The sequence below is a fragment of the Manis javanica genome, chromosome 8, assembly GCF_040802235.1.
Source record: "Manis javanica isolate MJ-LG chromosome 8, MJ_LKY, whole genome shotgun sequence".
Classification (NCBI taxonomy): domain Eukaryota; kingdom Metazoa; phylum Chordata; class Mammalia; order Pholidota; family Manidae; genus Manis; species Manis javanica.
Window position 1 is genome coordinate 93,840,465 of NC_133163.1, and position 17,905 is coordinate 93,858,369.

Below are 17,905 nucleotides of genomic sequence, written 5' to 3' on the forward strand. Positions count from 1 at the left end.
TCATTTCACTCACCCTCATCCCCCTTCCCATCTGGTAACCACCAATCTGTTCTCTGCAACTATGAGTTTGTTTTTGTTTTTTTAGATTCCACATATGAGTGAAACGATATGGCATTTGTGTTTCTCTGTCTCACTTATTTCACTTAGCATAATAACTTCAAGGTCCATCCATGTTGCTGCAAATAGCAATAGTTCATTCCTTTTTAATGACTGAGTATTCTGTGTGTGTGTGACATCTTTTTTATCAACTCATGCATAATTGGGCATTTAGTTTGTTTCCATTTTTGGCTATTGTGAGGAATGCTGCAATGGGTGTAGGGATACATATATCTTTTTGAATCAGCATTTTTGTATTCTTCAGATAAATACCCAGAAGTGGAATAGCTGGATCATATGGTAGTTCTATTCTTAAGTTTTTGAGGAATCCTCATGCTATTTTCCATTAGTGCCTGCATCAGTTTACATTCCCACCAACAATGTAGTAAGGCTCCCTTTTCTCTGCATCCGTTCGGACACTTGTTATTTCTTTTCTTTTTGATAATAGTTCTAATTGGTGTGAGGTGATAGCTCATTGTGGTTTTGATTTGCATTTCCGTGAAGATTAGTGATGTTGAACATCCTTTCACATGCTTATTAGCCATCAGTATATCTTCTCTGGAAAAATATTTATCCAGATCTTCTGTCCATTTTTTTGTTGTTGTTGAGTTGTAAGAGTTCTTTATGTATTTTGGATATAATTCCTTGCCAGGTATATAATTTGCAAACATATTCTCCCATTCAGTAGCCTGCCATTTCATTTTAGTGATGGTAACTTGCACTGGGCAGGAGCTTCTTAGTTTGATGTAGCCCTATTAGGGTTTTCTTTTTTTTTTTTTTTTTTGCCATTACTTTCCTTGCCTCTGGAATCAGAGCCACAAAAATATTGTAAAGGAGACCAATGTCCAGGAGCTTGCCACCTATGTTTTCTTCTAGAAATTTTATGATTTTTCCAGGTCTTAACATTCAAGTCTTTGATCCATTTTGAGTTAATTTTTGTGCATGGTGTAAGATAGTGGCCAATTTCATTTTTTGCATGTGGCCATCCAGTTTTCTAAACACCATTTATTGAAGATACTGTTGTTTATCCATTGTATGTTCTTGGCTCCTTTGTCATAAACTAATTATTCATATAAATGTGTTATTATTTGTGGGCTTTCAATTCTGTTCCTTTGATCCCTGTGATTAGTTTTGTGCCAACACCATATTGTTTTGATTACTATAGCTTTGTAGTATAGTTTGAAATCAGAGCACATAGTTTGAAATCCAGCTTTTCTCTTTCTCAAGATTTCTTTGGCTATTCAGGGTTTTTTTCCAGTTCACACAAATTTTAGGATTATTTGTTCTAGTTTTGTGAAAAAATGCCATTGGAATTGGACTGAATATGTAGATTGCTTTGGGTTGTATGGCCATTTTAACAATATTAATTCTTCCAATCCATGATCATGTATCTTTCCATTTATTTGTTTCTTTTTCAAATTATTTCATCAGTATTGTTTTCAGTATGGTTTTCTGTGGTTAAATTTATTCCTAGGGTTTTTTTAATGCAATTGTAAATTCATTATTAGTGGATAGAAATGCTACAGATTTCTGCATATTGATTTTGTATGCTGCTACTTTACTGAATTCATTTATTAGTTCTAACAGGTTTTGTTTTGGCAGAGCCTTTGAGTTTTTCTCTCTATATAATACCATTTCATCTGCAAATAGTAATAGCTTTATTTTTTCCTTTCTGACTTGGATGCCTTTTATTTATTTCCCTTGCCTAATTGCTGTGGCGAGGATTTCCAATATAACATTAAATAAAAGTGGTGAGACTGGGCTTCCGTGCTTGTTCCTGATCATAGAGGCAAAGCTTTCAGCTTTTCACCATTGAATATGATGTTAGTTGTGGATTTGTCATATGTAGTCTTTATTTTGTTGAGGCATGTTCCTTCTATACCCACTTGTTGAGAGTTTTATCATAGAGGCTGCATTTTGTCAAATGCTTTTTCTGCACCTATTGAGATGATCATATGGTTTTGATCCTTCATTTTGTAAATGAGATAGATCACACTGACTGATCTGCAGATGTTGAACCATCTTTGCATCCCTAGAATATTGAGACACACCTTGATCATGGTGTATAACTTTTTTTATGTATGTTGAATTTGGTTTGCTAATTTTTTTAGTATCTTTCCATTTATGTTCATCAATGATATTGGCTTGTAATTTTCTATTTTGTGGTGCCTTTGTATTGTTTTGGAATCAAGAGTGATGCTGGCCTCATAAAATGAATTTGGAAGAGTGCCCTCCTCTTTAATTTTTTGGAAGAGTTTGAGAAGGATAGTTATTAAATCTTCTTTGAACATTTTGTAGAATTCTCCAGTAAAACCGTCTAGCATTGGACTTTTATTTTTTGGGAGGTTTTTTGATTACTGACTCAATCTACTTACTAATAATTGGCCTGCTCAGACTCTATTTTTTCATGCTTCATTCTTGGACAATTGTATGTTTCTAGGAATTTACCCATTTCTTCTAGGTTTTCCAATTTGTTGACATGTAATTGCTCATCATAGTCCTTTGCATTTCTGTACTACCTGTTGTAACTTCTCTTTCATTTCTTATTTTATTTGTAATAGCTCTCTCTGTCTTTCTTGGTTAGTCTAATGAAAGGTTTGTCTATTCTGTTAATCTTTTCAAAGAAATAGCTCTTAGTTTCATTGATCTTCGCTATCGTCTATTTAGTCTCCATTTTATTTATTTCCATTATGATCTTTATTATTTCCTTCCTTATATTAAGTTTGGGCTTCATTTCTTCCTCTTTTTTATAGCTTTAGGTGTAAAGTTAGATTGTTTATTTGAGATTTCTCTTGTTCTTGAGGTAACCTGTATTGCTATTATCTTCTCTCTTAGACTTAATTTTCCTGCATCCCCAAAATTTTGGGTATATCATATTTCTGTTTTCATCTGTATCTAGATATTTTTAATTTCTTCATCAAGTAATGTCTTTTTCCTTTTTTAATTTTATGTATCCATCAACTAAATATTGTAGGTTCAGTTAATTTTACTATTTTTATATTTTAACCTTCATATTTGCCTTATGAGTGATTGTCCAACACTTTTACTATATATTTACCTTTTCCAGTGAAATTTTTACTTTTATATGTTTTCTGGTTTTTAATTAGTCCCATTTATTTTGAGTTTAGAGAAGTCCCTTTGACATTTTGGCTTAGTGGTCATGAACCTTTTGCCTCTCTGGAAAACTCTTAATACTTCCCTTGGTTCTGAATGGTAATATTGCCATGTAGGGAATACTTGGTGGAAGTTTTTCCTTTCAGCACTTTGAATATATCATGCCACTCTCTGGCTTGAAAAGTTTCTGCTGAAAAATCAGCAGATAGACTTATGGGATTTCCCATGTATATGATAAGTTGTTTTTTTTCTTTCTGCTTTTACAATTCTCTCTTTATCTTTTTTTCCTTTATATACATACATACATACATACATACATACATACATACATATATACATATATACTTGCCTTCTCTGAACTACACTGTCTTCCCTGTTACCCATTCCCCAAACAATGTGTGCCAATCATAATGCCCTTCAATATCCTTCTCTCTCCCTTCCCACCCAGCCTCCACACTCCTTCCATTTGGTAACCAATAGTCCCTTCTTGGAGTCTGTGAGTCTGCTTCTGTTTTGTTCCTTCAGTTTCTCTTTGTAGTTATACTCCACAAATGAGTGAAATCGTTTGGTACTTGTCTTTCTCCACCTGGCTTTTTTCATGGAGCATAATACCCTCTAGCTCCATCCATGTTGTTGCCAATGATAGGATTGGTTTTCTTCTTACAGCTGAATAATATCCATTATGTATATGTACCACATCTTCTTTATCCATTCATCTACTGATGGATACTTAGGTTGCTTCCATATCTTGGCTATTGTAAGTAGTGCTGTGACAAACATAGGGGTGTTTATGTCTTTTTGAATCTGGGATCTTGTTTTCTGGGTAAATTCCTCGGAGTGGAATTCCTGGGTCAAATGGTATTTCTATTTTTAGTTTTTTGAGGACCTTCCATATTGCTTTCCACAATGATTGAACTAATTTACATTCTCACCTACAGTATAGGAGGGTTCCCTTTCTCCACATCCTCACCGGCACTTATTGTTCCTAGTCTTTTCAATGTTGGCTGTCCTAACTGGTGTGAGATGATATCTCATTGTGGTTTTAATTTCCATTTCCCTGATAATTAGCAATGTGGAGCATCTTTTCATGTGCCTTTTGGCCATCTGAAATTCGTCTTTGGAGAAGTGTCTGTTCAGATCCTCTGCCCATTTTTAAATCGAGTTATTTGCTTTTTGAGTATTAAGGCATGTGAGTTCTTTTTTATATTTTGGATGTTAACCCCTTGTTGGATATGTCATTTACGAATATATTCTCCCATACTGTAGGATGCCTTTTTGTTCTGCTGATGGTGTCCTTTGCTGTATGAAGCTTTATAGTTTGATGTGGTCCCATCTATTCATTTTTGCTTTTGTTTCCCTTGCCCAAGGAGATGTGTTCAGATAAAAAGTCACTCAGTTTATATATTCAAGAGATTTTGCCAATGTTTCTCCTAAGAGGTTTATGGTTTCATGACTTACGTTCAGGTCTTTGATCCATTTTGAGTTTACTTTTGTGTATGGAGTTAGATAATAATCCAGTTTCATTCTCTTACATATAGCTATCCATTTTTGCCAACACCAGTTGTTGAAGAGGCTATCTTTTCCCCATTGTATATCCATGGCTCCTTTATCATGTATTAATTGGCCATATATGCTTGGGTTTACATCTGGACTCTCTGTTCTGTTCCATTGATCCATGGGTCTGTTCTTGTGCCAGTACCAAATTGTCTTGATTACTGTAGCTTTGTAGTAGAGCTTGAAGTCAGGTGTGTAATCCGCCCAGGTTTATTCTTCCTTCTCAGAATTGTTTTGGCTATTTGGGGTCTTTTGTGGTTCCATATGAATTTTAGAACTGTTTGTTCTAGTTTATTGAAGAATGGCATTGGTGTTTTAATAGGGATTGCATTGAATCTGTAGATTGCTTTAGGCAGGATGGCTATTTTGACAATATTAATTCTTCCTATACATGAGCATGGGATGTATTTCCATTTATTGGTGCTTTCCTTACTTTCTCTCATGTGTATGTCTTTTTAAAATTAAAATAAAATTAACTGTGGTAAAAAACACATAACAAAATTACCATATTTATAATTTTTAAGTGTGCAGTTCAGTAATAAGTACATTCTTATTGTTGTGCAACCAATCTCCAGAACTTCTGTCATCTTGCAAAACTGAAACTCTATTAAACAGCCCCCTTTTCCCCCTCTTTCCAGTCCCTGGCAACCACATTTCTCCTTTCTTTTTTTTTTTTTTTTAATAAATTTTACTATTGTAGATACCTTGTATGGGACTGTAGAGTATTTATCTTTTTTGTGACTGGCTCGTTTCACTTAGCATAATGTTCTCAAGGTTCATCCATGTTGTAATATGTGTCAGAATTTTCTTCCTTTTTAGAACTGAATAAAACTACATTGTGTGATACATATATATATATATATATATATATATATATATATATATATATATATATATGTACCACATATTCCTTGTCCATTCATCATTTGTCAGTGGACACTTGGATTCCTTCTTGTGAATAATGCTGCTATGAACATGGGTACACAAATACCATGGGTGTATTTTTTAAATGTATTTTAAAATATTATTCTGAGAAGCAGTCCATAGGCTTTACTAGACTTCCAAAGTAATCTATGACACATGAGAATCCCAGAGAGTTGTCTGGTCAGAATTAGAACTGTAAAGCCTGTTCTTTCCACATTCACGAGATCATGCCACATCAGCAGCCCATACTCTTCTACATCAGGACATGTCCTTCATAAAGATATATGGATGAAGGGGGAGAAAACATTATCCAGATGTGCATGCAACCCTGTTTCTACAGAGTCATTGTTTTGGGTCTTCTCATCCCTTTCCCTTCATCCTTCTCACCATTTCATGCTTTGGACCTTGGGATCCTGTTCATTGGACATGTGGATATTTCTCTTTCTTACCACAGTCTGCTGGGTCTATAGCCCTGTGGCTCTGGGGTGTCTCTCTGCACTGAGTGAGCTCACTTTACTGGGAGCCATATGTTCCTCCAGGGTCCTGATGCTGCTGTATTGAGGGTACACTTTAATAGTTTGCCTCAGCACAAAAACATGAAACCCTGCCTTGAGTTTAGGGTGAGTAGGGCCATATATATTTTCCAGGAGGCTAACAAGGTGTAGCCCAGACTCTGTTATATATTGACTCCTTGCCTCTGAACTTCCTCCGAAAAGGCTGAGGGAGAACTAGAAAGGGAACATTGAAGGGAAAAGATAAACAGACTGCTACAGGAGAGATGGTTGACAGGACAGAGCAGTAGTTGAGGATTTTAGTAAGCAGGGAATGGGCTGTAGGAAGTGGGAGACAGGGAAAAGAATTAGACTTCAGAAAAGGTTGGAGACTATCAAGGAAACTTGTTTATCCCCATGATATCTCTCAAAGGAACAGACAAGATTTTTATGAATGTTTGAATAATGCAAATGCAACTCAACTGAACCAAGGGAGAAACAGAGATATTTGGAGGAGATGCTGCTCTAAGACCCTGGCTTTGCTCATATGTTCACAGAGATAGATGAGACAGGGAGGAGGTGCTATGTGGAGGCAAGAAATCATTCAGGAGCACCAGTGGTCAGAAATACTATATCATCACCCAGCGCAGGAGAAGTTGAAAGTGAAACAGGAAGTACTTTAGCTCTTCTCCTCAGGCATTTCCTGGTCCATATTTAGTAGTTCTTCAAGAATGAAGACCAGGTGGCTCTGAGTCTCCCAGAACTTAGAACCTGCTCCCAATCAAAGCCACCTTCCTTATGTGGGTAACCCTAGCAATGCTCTTTTCTGGATTCTTACCTTTTCCTGGGTATCCTTGTCTTTAGATCTTCTCCTGGAGACTGTTCTCTTCCTATCAATACTTCACGTATTTCCTATGTTAAATCCAATTTTACCTGTATCCTGTGGCTTTTGCTCTAGGTTTACTCCCTCATTTTGGTGGACTACATCTTTAATAGCTTGCTGAAAAGGCTGCATGGTAGGTAAGTTCTTTGGAACTTTTTATGTCTTTATTCTCCTTGCACACTTAGTTGATAGCTTGGCTTGGTGAAAAAGTCTGGGTTGTTAATACATTTTCTTTAGATATTTGATGACATTGCTCCATTGTTTTCTGGCTTCCAGTGTTGCTGCTGAGAAGTCTGAAGTCATTTTGATTTTTCCTCCTTTTTATGTGACCTACCTTGTATCTTGGAAGCCTTTAGGATCTTCCCTTTGACTCCAGTGTCCTGATATGTTATCATATCATATCATATCAGGTGGCATAGATCTTTTATACCTCCTTGTGCTGGGCATTCAGTGGGCCCCACTCCATTTTTGTTTTACTTTCTTCCTATTTTGAAAGTCATGTAATTCAGATGTTGGACCTCCTAAACTGATTCTCTAAATTTCTTGTTTTTTCTTTTCCTTTTATCTATCACTATCTTTTTGTCCAATTTTCTACTGTGTTTTCAACTTTTATCTTCTATTAAAGATAAAAGATATCTGTGTTCTAAGTGATATCTATGTATATCTTCTAAAAGCTGTCCTCTATCTTCAAAAATCAACCCTTCTATTGATTTTTTCCTCTTTTAGCTATCATATACTTAATTTCAAGAAGTCTTTATTACTCCTGAATGTTTTTTTTAGAGCTCCCCTGTTTTTGTTCAATGTCCTCTTCATCTTTAAGATACTAATTATAGTTTCCCTCCCATTTTCTTTTCTTCCTGTATCCTCTGAGCCCTTCTGTTTCTGTTTTGTTTAGGTCTATTTTTATGTTAAAAGTACTTTCTCCAGTGCTTTGTGGTCCTTGGCTACTACTCATATCTACAAGTAAGTCACTAAAAAGCTGACTAGAAGCTTGGTATATGCATGGAGAGAGCTGGTTGTACTTTAAGATAATCTTCCTGGGTCATTTCATTATGTGACCTCCTAAGTCCATCTAATTATCCAAGCTTTTTCTCATCTCATGGCCTTGTCATATGCTGTTTGTATTGTTTGTGTATTGATTAAAACATAATTGGCTACAGTAACAGAAATCTGACTCAAGGCAGACTGCACAAAAAAGAAATATTGTGGTTCTCGTAACAGAAAGCTCAGCAGTAGAACAAATGTTGCAGTTGATGTATCCAATGCCCCAAAAGCATCATCAAGGACCAAGGACCAAGATTTCTTCTTCACTTTGCTTCAACCTAAGGCTGGCCCTTCAAGGTCATAGAAGTCAGGAACAGTAGGAGCTATGTATTTCTGTATTGAAGTCAGTAGAAGAGAGCACTATTCCTCACCTTACAATGGAACAAAAATCCTTCCCTTTGGTCTGATCAGGCCAATTTAGGTCACGTGCTTACTCCTGAACTAGTAATTGTCACCTGGTGAATACCACATAACAATTGGCTTAGGCCTGCGTTTGTGAGCCAATCAATGTTAAGAGGGATGAGTTTACTTTTGATTAACTTAGACATTCAGGACCACCCTTGGAATATAGGAAGGAGGGGGAAAATTTCTTAGAGCTGCATTGCTTTTCTTTGATAAAGGAGGGATGTTAGTAATGTTAGGGATTCAACTGCACTGCTAGAAACCCTCTTCTCCTTTCCCACAACTGGTTCAAGGACTCAGTTTAAATGTCACCAAAGAAGTTGGTTTCTCCCATTATTCTTCATCTTCACACCTTTGTTTCTCTTTTAACACTTAACCCAAGTTGTAATTTTATATTGTTTAGTTTAATTGTGAATTGTCAGTCTTCTCCACTAAAGTATTAATGTCAGGACATCAGAGACTATGTCTGTTTTATTCACCACTCTATACCCAGTGCCCATAATACTTGTATACTTAATATTTGATGAAGAAATGAATGTACCCAGGAATCAGAAATATATTTTGTCACCAACTCTCCAGAATATATTTTGAAGCTGCACACTTTTGCCATTTCTGCCCCTACCATCTCAATCCCAGTAGCTATCTTCTCTTCTCTGATGTAACAGACATCTTTTTCTCCTTCTAGCATTCTTCATTTTGGGGGAACAAACTCCCTTTCTTTGATAAACCTGTTTCTTCTCCATACTAATCATGTGATTCTGGTGAGGGCTGTTCTCATTATATCCTGCCTCATACTCACTTCCCTACCACAAGGGTAGGCATCTGACCATCAGAGTCCTGTCCTGGGATTTTAAAAAATGAAAGTAAAAGAAACCAATATAATACTGTATATAAACTATATTTCAATAAAAAAATAACAACCCTGAAGCAAAAGGAAGAGACTCAGATCTCTCTTGGCCAAGCTGTGAAATGTGAGGACAGGTACTATTAGTGGCCATTTCCTAACAGGTCAAGGAATCTGCGTCTGAGAAAATAAAGCAAAATAAGAGACATGGAGACAACCCCTGTCACTGGTTTAGTTTACCCTACAGGGAGCCACAGTTATGTAAGCCAACAAATTCCCCTTTTTGTTTGAATCAGTCTGAAATGTATCTCAGTTATCTGTTACCAAGTGAGGCCTAGCATCTGGGATGCCTGTGATAGCATCATGACTGGTCTCCCCATTTTCATTTATCTGCTTTAATCCATTTTCCTCCTACAGAGTGATCTCTTCAAAATTTACATCCTGCTGATGAAGTACACAGTCTGGGTTAAACTCTCAGCCCCAACCTTTATTATCTGAGTTTACTTAGGAAAGTTACTTAACCTGCCTGTGCCAAGAGTTCTATATTGGTAGAAAGGGGATAATGCCATCTCACAAGGTCACTGTGAGGCTCAAATAAGAGAAGTATACTTAGTGTACTTAATAAGCACTCACTTAATGTTAGCTAGTAGTAGTATTAGCAGTAATAACTCAAGTAATGTCACTGCCCTACCTACTTCCTGACCTTTTTTCACACCATGCTGCTCACTAGGCATTAGTGACTTGCCTATAACCTATACGCTAACCTTGTGGTTCTTGATGGGAGGACCTAGGGCCTTCACACATGCTGTTCTTGTCCTGAAATATTCTCCCTGCTCCTCCTCTTTTGGTCTGGCTAACTTCTTACCTTTTGCCTCAGCTCAAATGTCTCTTGCTTCACCTCCATAATCAAAGTTAGGGTCTACAGGATCTACAGGTATACTCTCCCTATAGAACTAGCAGTACTATGATTTCTTAACAAGTTCCCAGTGTTCATTCAGATTACACTGACACCTGTTTTGATAGGTAGGTGCTTATTTTGTACGCCCTTACATGTTTTGAATACCACCCTTGCATTGAATCTGTTATTTTCACTCAAAGCTATTAGCACAATTTGCATATATGTGTGTGTGTGCACATGTCTATGTACTGCACTGCTGGAGTTGATAAGGAAGTGGCAGGTGCCAGAGACAACTTGTTTCCTTATCCAAACTATTCACTCATTTCTGGTTGGCTTGGTTTCCCCATGGGGCTGGTTCTGTGGTCTCTCTACATGCAAGGGGACCTATGTGGCTTGGTTCCACTGGGAACCAGGGGCTGGAAAGCCAGATGGGCCAAATTCTTATGAATTGTGGTCAGACCGTTGCTGTAGTGATAGGTGATGTCCCCACCCTTCAAGTTGTTTCCTCTGGGATCCCTAAACCCTGCCTCACTTTTTTCTCTGCTTCAGAGCCTTGGGTCCTCATTCTATAATTTATTCCCTTTTAACTCTGTGCTGAGTTTAAATGGAGGTATTTTCTCTCCCCTCCGAGATGTTGGCCAGTGGCCTTAATTCTTCACCTCATTACATGACAGCTGGCTCCACCCAGAGCCAGTGATCTAAGAGAGAGGAAAGCAGAAACCACAATGTCTTTTATGATTTAGCATCAGAAATGACATACCATTACTGCTGCTATATTCTATTGGCCACACAGCCAACTATGACTCAGTGTGAGAGAGGACTACACAAGGATGTGAATACCAGGAAGGAGGGATCATTAGGGGCCATTTCAGAGACTGGCTACCACAGAGAGATTAGAGGAATTTAAAGAAGGGAGAGGACGTTTTAGGACTTGAACAAGGGAGATGAAGGAGACATCAACCAAATGTATACTATGGACCAAACTCTATATCGTTTTTCCCCACAACACTAAGGGGTAGAGATTATTCCCATTTTTAATATAAAAAATTGAAGCATGGAGAAACTAAGTGTCCCAAATGAAATCCAGTAAGGGGCAGAGTCAGGATTATACATTGTTTTGTGTGCCATCAATTTATACATTGTTTTTGTGTCACATTGTTTGCTTTATTACATTTAGTATATACCAAAGGTTGGGATATGTGCTACTGGTGGTATGGTAAGTAATTTTAGTTAGTACAGAGACAGTGTGGGTAAAATTGTAATATTTCCAGAATATTTTGTCTGGCTTTACCACATCTGCATATCAACAGGCGTTCCTCAGGAATGGAGTGCATTGTTCATCTCCATATCAATGGGTAATTACCTGGGCAACCGAGGGCTTATCTGAACCTGAGAGGTTAGGGGGAGGTCTTGTTTACTTTTGTTGGAGCAGGAAGGAGAAACACCCTGGACCACAGTTTGTAAGCAATAAACAGGTTTTAAACTTTATTTCTCCCTTTGACTGATTTTGGTTTTAGAGGTATTTTGCCCCAGAATTTCCTCTCCCTGGAGTTACACATAGCATTAAATAACACAGAAAATATATAAAAATTAAATGCTTTTCAATTTCTTAATTATGTCCAGACAGCTTCAGTTTGGAAGACTGTGGATAAAATCAGAGTTTCTGTGTGGCCAGGATTCTCACCTGGCCCTGGTTGACTAGCTCACTGCACACCTGTGGGCAATACATGGCTGTTGACTCTATATAAAGAGCTCTGCCCAGTGCTCTGGGTGTGACATGGTGGCAGGGCTGCAAGGCTGCAGGAGAGCAGAGGCTGGAGTGGTGGCAGCGCCAAAGACAGAGGCCCAGAGGATGGCTGTGTGGGACAGCTGTGCACACAGAGGGGCCCAGAGGATGGCTCTGCACACAGAGGGGCCCAGAGGCAGAGACTGGCTTGCTGCATGCAGACTCGCTCTTAGTGAATGGGATTTTAGTGACTGACCTGCCACCTGGAAATAAAGTTGGGTATAACCCTTTCAGCCCAAGAACGTTTTACTGTGGGGATAAAATGAGAGTTCCTGTGGCCAGGATTCTCACCCAGCTGTGATTGACTAGCTCACTGCACACCTGTGGGCACTACATGGCTGTTGACTCTATAAAAAGAGCTCCGCCCAGTGCTCTGGGCACAACATGGTGGCAGGGCTGCAAGGCTGCAGGAGAGCAGAGCAGAAGCTGGAGTGGTGGCAGTGCTTAGGACAGAGGCCCAAAGTATGGCTGTGCAGGATGACTGTGCAGAGAGGCCCGGAGGACGGCTCTGTGGGATGGCTGTGCAGAGAAGCCCAGAGGACAACTGTGCAGGATGACTGTGCAGAGAAGCCCAGAGGACAGCTGTGCAGCAGAGGGGCCTGGAGGCAGAGACTGGCTTGCTGCATACAGACTCTCTGAGTGAATGGAATTTTAGTGACTAGCCTGCCACCTGGATATAAAGTTGGGTATAACCCTTTCACCCCAAGAACGTTTTGCTGTCATTTTCTTTGGTCACACTGAATCCATGGCGAACTTGCCTGGGGCTGAAACCCATTGGCAAGACAATTGGCATAGTCAGCAGGATTCATTGTTGATCAAGGAAAAAGACAGGCTGCCCTTAAGGCAGGGGTGCTTCAGTGGGCTGCCCCTGTGAATGGGGAAACAGTGGATCCTCCCCCAATGGGTCTGTGGTCTGAGGTGGCTTGCCTCCTAGAGGACTGGGCCCCATCCCAGGACTGGAGGCAAGTGGAGGTGACACCTGAGGCAGGAGGGGTGGCCCTTGGTATAGTAAGCAGATCCTTTGATAAGCAGAGTGCCCAGGAGGCAGCAGGGACTGTGGGTTGGCTGCTTCTCACAGTATTAAAAAAGTCTACAGAGGAGACCCAAGAAATGGCGGCAGGAGAACCGCAAACTTCTGTGGATTCCCTGAGGAAGGAGATGGCATTGATGCGGGAGGAGGCAGCATGAGAGCGCCGGCAGCAAGGTGCCATTGGCGATGAGATGGCAGTGCTGCCAGTTGTTCTGGAGGAGGAAGAGGCCATCAAGAAAAAAGATGCATTCCTGAGGGAAGCACAGGCGGAGGTGGCACGAGAACATCAGCTGCGAAGCATTGAACTGAAGGTAAGAGAGCTCCTGAAGACTGAGCTGGCATTGTTGCAAGGCACTTTAGCAGAGGAGGCACTTGGGGGAGTGGAGAGAAAGGTGCCATCAGTCCCAGAAATGGAGGAGCTGGGGAAGAATGAAGGGCTGGTGCTGGAGGCACTGGTGCCTCCTGTATTGAAAGTACGCCCAGTGGTTGTAAAGAAAATACCCAGCAGCTGAAAGTTCCCTAAGGAGAGGAGCAGCCCCCTCCCCAGGTTGGGGAGCACTCTCTGCTCTGCCCCTGTACTCAGGCTGAGCTGGTGGCTGTGGGACTTAGGGGTGGATGGAATTGTTCTGTCGGGATCAGAGATGGGAAAGCTGTCTTCCCTGACAGTGCAGCCCACCTTGAGGCAGTGATTACAAAATGCGAGGTGACATGTACAGTAGCTGAAGCAATGAGAACCTGGAAAGAAATAAGACCTTTTACTCACAGGAGGAATTTGAGGGGCCTCGTGAGGGTAACAAGGACCCAGATGTGGGTTGATTTGATATGGGCAGGAGTAGATGAAAGGAAATTAGACGAGAAGCCAAAAGGATCTTACTTGAGCTATGGCAACAGCTGAAACCAGAGCAGCAGTTACAGCCATTTCAAGACTAAAGAGGCAGAGGTCAGAGACAGAGCCACAAGTCCTGCCTGTGTGTCTGCAAGACTTTTTGCTGGAGAGGTTGGAGAACAATGTTCAAGCTTCCTTGCACAGGGACCATTGCAGAGGACTAAGGGCACATAGATTGAGAGGAGAGAATCCTGGAGGGGTGCAGTGTGGATAAAATGAGAGTTCCTGTGGCCAGGATTCTCACCTGGCCGTGGTTGACTAGCTCACTGCACACCTGTGGGCAATACATGGCTGTTGACGCTACATAAAGAGCTCCGCCCCCTGTGAATGGGGACAACATGGTACGATATGGTGGCCGGGCTGCAAGGCTGCAGGAAAGCAGAGTAGAGGCCGGAGTGGTGGAGTGGTGGCAGCACTGAGGACAGAGGCCCAGAGGACGGCTGTGCAGGACGACTGTGCAGAGAGGCCCAGAGGACAGCTGTGTGGGACGACTGTGCGGACAGAGGAGCCCAGAGGCAGAGACCTGCTTGCTGCACGCGGACTTGATCTCAGGAATGGGATTCTAGTGACTGACCTGCCACCTGGAAATAAAGTTGGGTATAACCCTTTCACCCCAAGAACGTTTTGCCGTCAATTTCTTTGGTCACATTCAATCCATAGCAAACTTGCCCGGGGCTGAAACCCCTTGGCAAGACAGACTTATGCCTTTATTACTTTCCTAACACTTCCTAATTTCTTTTTCAGAGAGGGCAGGCCCCAGGCTCCACAGCAATAATATATTTTATTTTCATTATATTTATTTTTACAGTTACTTTGTGGGCAGGTGAGGTGATACTGACTTGAAATTTACTAAAGGAATACAAAGTTTGCATTATACCCTTTATTTAAGACACAAAAATTTCAAGTAATGGATGGTAGTTCAAGGAATACTTGGGTATGGCAAAAATCATGAGGATGGTACTGATGGAGATTTACTGCCTTCCCATCAGTTCTTATGTTGAAGTTCCAGCCTCAACTCGGTACTGCTATGGGCACTCACTGCAAAGAATCGCAAGTTAAATTTTACAACCAGTCCTTTCCTGTGATGTTTCCTAAGCATATCTTTATCTAATGAATTCCTCAGGACTGATAGGGAGTCTTAGAGATTAACGGAGCTGGAATTGATAATGAGTTTAGTGGGAAACCCAATCAAAGGCCTGTTAAAAACCAGGTATGGCTTGTGGAGATAGCACAATGGCGAAACGTCCAAAGGGTGGAATGGACGCAGTGCATTTCCCAATCTCTAAGTCCCTGATTCGACTCCATAGTCTGGTTTTAGGGTCCTCCAAAACTTCCAAGCTACTGCATCATCACATTTAAAGTTTTTGTGGGAAAACGAATAGGACCAAAGTTTTAGGACATACGGTATGTGGCTGCAAATTTCTACATTGGGGGCTTTTGGGGTCAGGGAACAATGTTGTCGGTAGAGAGTTTCTGAAGTAACGTTTGTAAAGCACGTAGAACAACTCTAGCGTCTAAGTAGATGTTTAGGAGGAGGAAATCTTAAAGTAACAGAACCAAGTTTACTCCCACCGTCGGGCTAACACAAAACTAGCTGGGCCGTCTGGCCCGGCGGCAACGCCCGCCCTCAGCCCCCACGGCGTTGCCTCTGGGCGAGCTTTTCAGTCAAGCCGTTCCAGCATGAGGTCACTCTGCCAGGTCACGTGCTCGATCCGCCGGGAACGCCACATATCCAGCCGCACCCCTCCACGCCCACCCTGCCCACATGACCCGGCCTACTTTGTACCCGCCCGACCCTGGGCCTCGCTTGGGAAGCTCCGCCCCACGCAGCGCGCTCGCCCTGCGAACCTCCGCCTCTCCTCGGTCCGGGCCGGAGGGTGGCCCCGCGTGTTCCTTCCTGTCCAATGGGAGCAGGGTGCCGGGAGCGAAGGGGCGGGGGAGAAAGGACGACTTCTTTACGCTGCGAGAAAGGGGCGGGGCCTGCAACGTCGGACTGAACGAGGGGACGCAACGGAGGCAGGCCGGAGCCGCTGCCGTCGCCATGACCCGTGAGCACCGAAACCCCCCATCGCCACTCGCTAGTCCTTTTCTTCCCGTCCACCCTAAACACGACTGCCGAATCCCGGCATTGACCTACTCTTGGCTTCCCCAGTGAGGCCTTCCTGTGAGAGTCTTTAGTGACCCTCACACTCGGAGCCCGGAAATCGCCTTTCTCCATCGCCACTTCTAAAGAAGCTTCCCTCCCACCGCCCCAGTCAGGCAAAGGGCCTCCCCCACCTTCCTCATAGTGGGAGAAGCCCTGCGCCCCGGTGCTAAGAGCAGAGCCCCCTACTCCAGATCCCAGCCCATCCCCCACGGACACCCGAACCGCCCACACACCACCTCCACCTGTCTGGACCCCCATACTGACCTCGAAACGCGCCTCTAGCAGGCTCCTCAGGACCGTCCTGCCTTCACCCCCCCCGATGTGACCTGCCCCCCTGGCAGCTTGCCACACTCCCCCATCCCATCCCAGTCGGCAGCCTAGGCCCCAAAAGGGGCTGGTGTCGGGGCCAGGGAGTGAAGTGTTGCACCCTACTTGTGACCCGGTGAGGGAAGAGGATCACCGTTGTGTGGCCAGAGACACCCCCGCGTCTCACCTTTTACCTTCTTTGTTTAGGCGGTAATCAGCGCGAGCTCGCCCGCCAGAAGAATATGAAAAAGCAGAGCGACTCGGTTAAGGGAAAGCGCCGAGATGACGGGCTTTCTGCTGCCGCCCGCAAGCAGAGGTAGCCCCAGGGAGGGGAAGGGAGGGTTGAGACCTGGGCGTAGACCAAGGGTTGTACCAGAAAGGGAGCTACTTAAGGGTTTACATCTGGACTAGTGAGGGGTAGAGTGCATTGCTTTCTGTAGTGTTTTATTTCTCCCCCATTCTCCAAATTGTTAGCCCCAGAGCCTTACAGGAAGGAATTTAGGCGGGCCTGCCTTTGGTCTGATTTTTGAATGCCCCTGGGTCTGACCTTAAGGGCAAGGGCAGGGAGCTTCATAATTCAAATGCAGTAGTGGTTATGCAGCCTGGTACTTTTGGCGCTCCTTACTCATCAGTTTCCCCTCCCTCTTCCCCATGTTCTCAGGGGTGTTGCTGGGTGTGGTACTCAGCAAAGAGTAGCCTTGGGCCTGTGTGGCCAGACCTCTGACCCTTTGGGCAACAGCCAGATAGAGACTGATTGCTTTTTTGAGCCTCAGCTCTCTTCCTCTTGTTCTCCTAGGGTGGGAATACAGCAGCCATACGCTAAATTTTGTCCCAACCACTTCCATCTTATCCTCTGCCCTTCATCCCCCTGCATCTTGTCCTTTTTGCCCTCTGGTACCTCCCAGTGCCCCATCATCTCTACCCCCAGGGACTCGGAGATCATGCAGCAGAAGCAGAAAAAGGCAAACGAGAAGAAGGAGGAACCCAAGTAGCTTTGTGGCTTCGTGTCCAACCCTCTTGCCCTTCGCCTGTGTGCCTGGAGCCAGTCCCACCACGCTTGCGTTTTCTCCTATAGTGCTCACAGGTCCCAGCACCGATGGCATTCCCTTTGCCCAGAGTCTGCAGCGGGTCCCTTTTGTGCTTCCTTTCCCTCAGGTAGCCTCTCTCCCCCTGGGCCACTCCTGGGGGTGAGGGGGTTACCCCTTCCCAGTGTTTTTTATTCCTGTGGGGCTCACCCCAAAGTATTAAAAGTAGCTTTGTAATTCCTTGAGCGCCTGGTTTGACTGGGGATTTGGGGGGATGGGGATGGAGGAATGGCTTCCCTTTCCCACCAAAAGGGAGAGAACTTTAGACTCTAAAAGGTAGATTTGTAGACGAAGTGAAATATCACAGAAAAGTCCTTTATTATGCTACAGCAAACAGACAAGTATTCCAGGTATGTGGTAGAGGAATCAGTCAATCTTAGAGGATAGGGACTAAGAACCTAGGGACTTGTTTTCTG

General features: G+C 42.6%; 1 protein-coding gene across 2 annotated transcripts; it reads left to right on the plus strand.

Moving 5' to 3' along the window:
* The first annotated feature begins 15,855 nt into the window (after positions 1 to 15,855).
* SERF2 (small EDRK-rich factor 2) lies at positions 15,856 to 17,669 on the plus strand. Of its 2 annotated transcripts, none has more exons than XM_017671269.3 (3): positions 15,856 to 16,000; positions 16,612 to 16,720; positions 17,310 to 17,669. In XM_017671269.3, exons 1-3 carry the CDS (start codon positions 15,994 to 15,996, stop codon positions 17,593 to 17,595), a joined length of 402 nt encoding a protein of 133 aa, XP_017526758.1. In that variant the 5' UTR covers positions 15,856 to 15,993; the 3' UTR covers positions 17,596 to 17,669. The 2 variants fall into 2 exon arrangements, with proteins under 2 accessions (XP_017526758.1, XP_017526759.1); XM_017671270.3 differs by having other exon boundaries at positions 15,869 to 16,000; positions 17,333 to 17,669.
* The last annotated feature ends 236 nt before the right edge of the window (positions 17,670 to 17,905 follow it).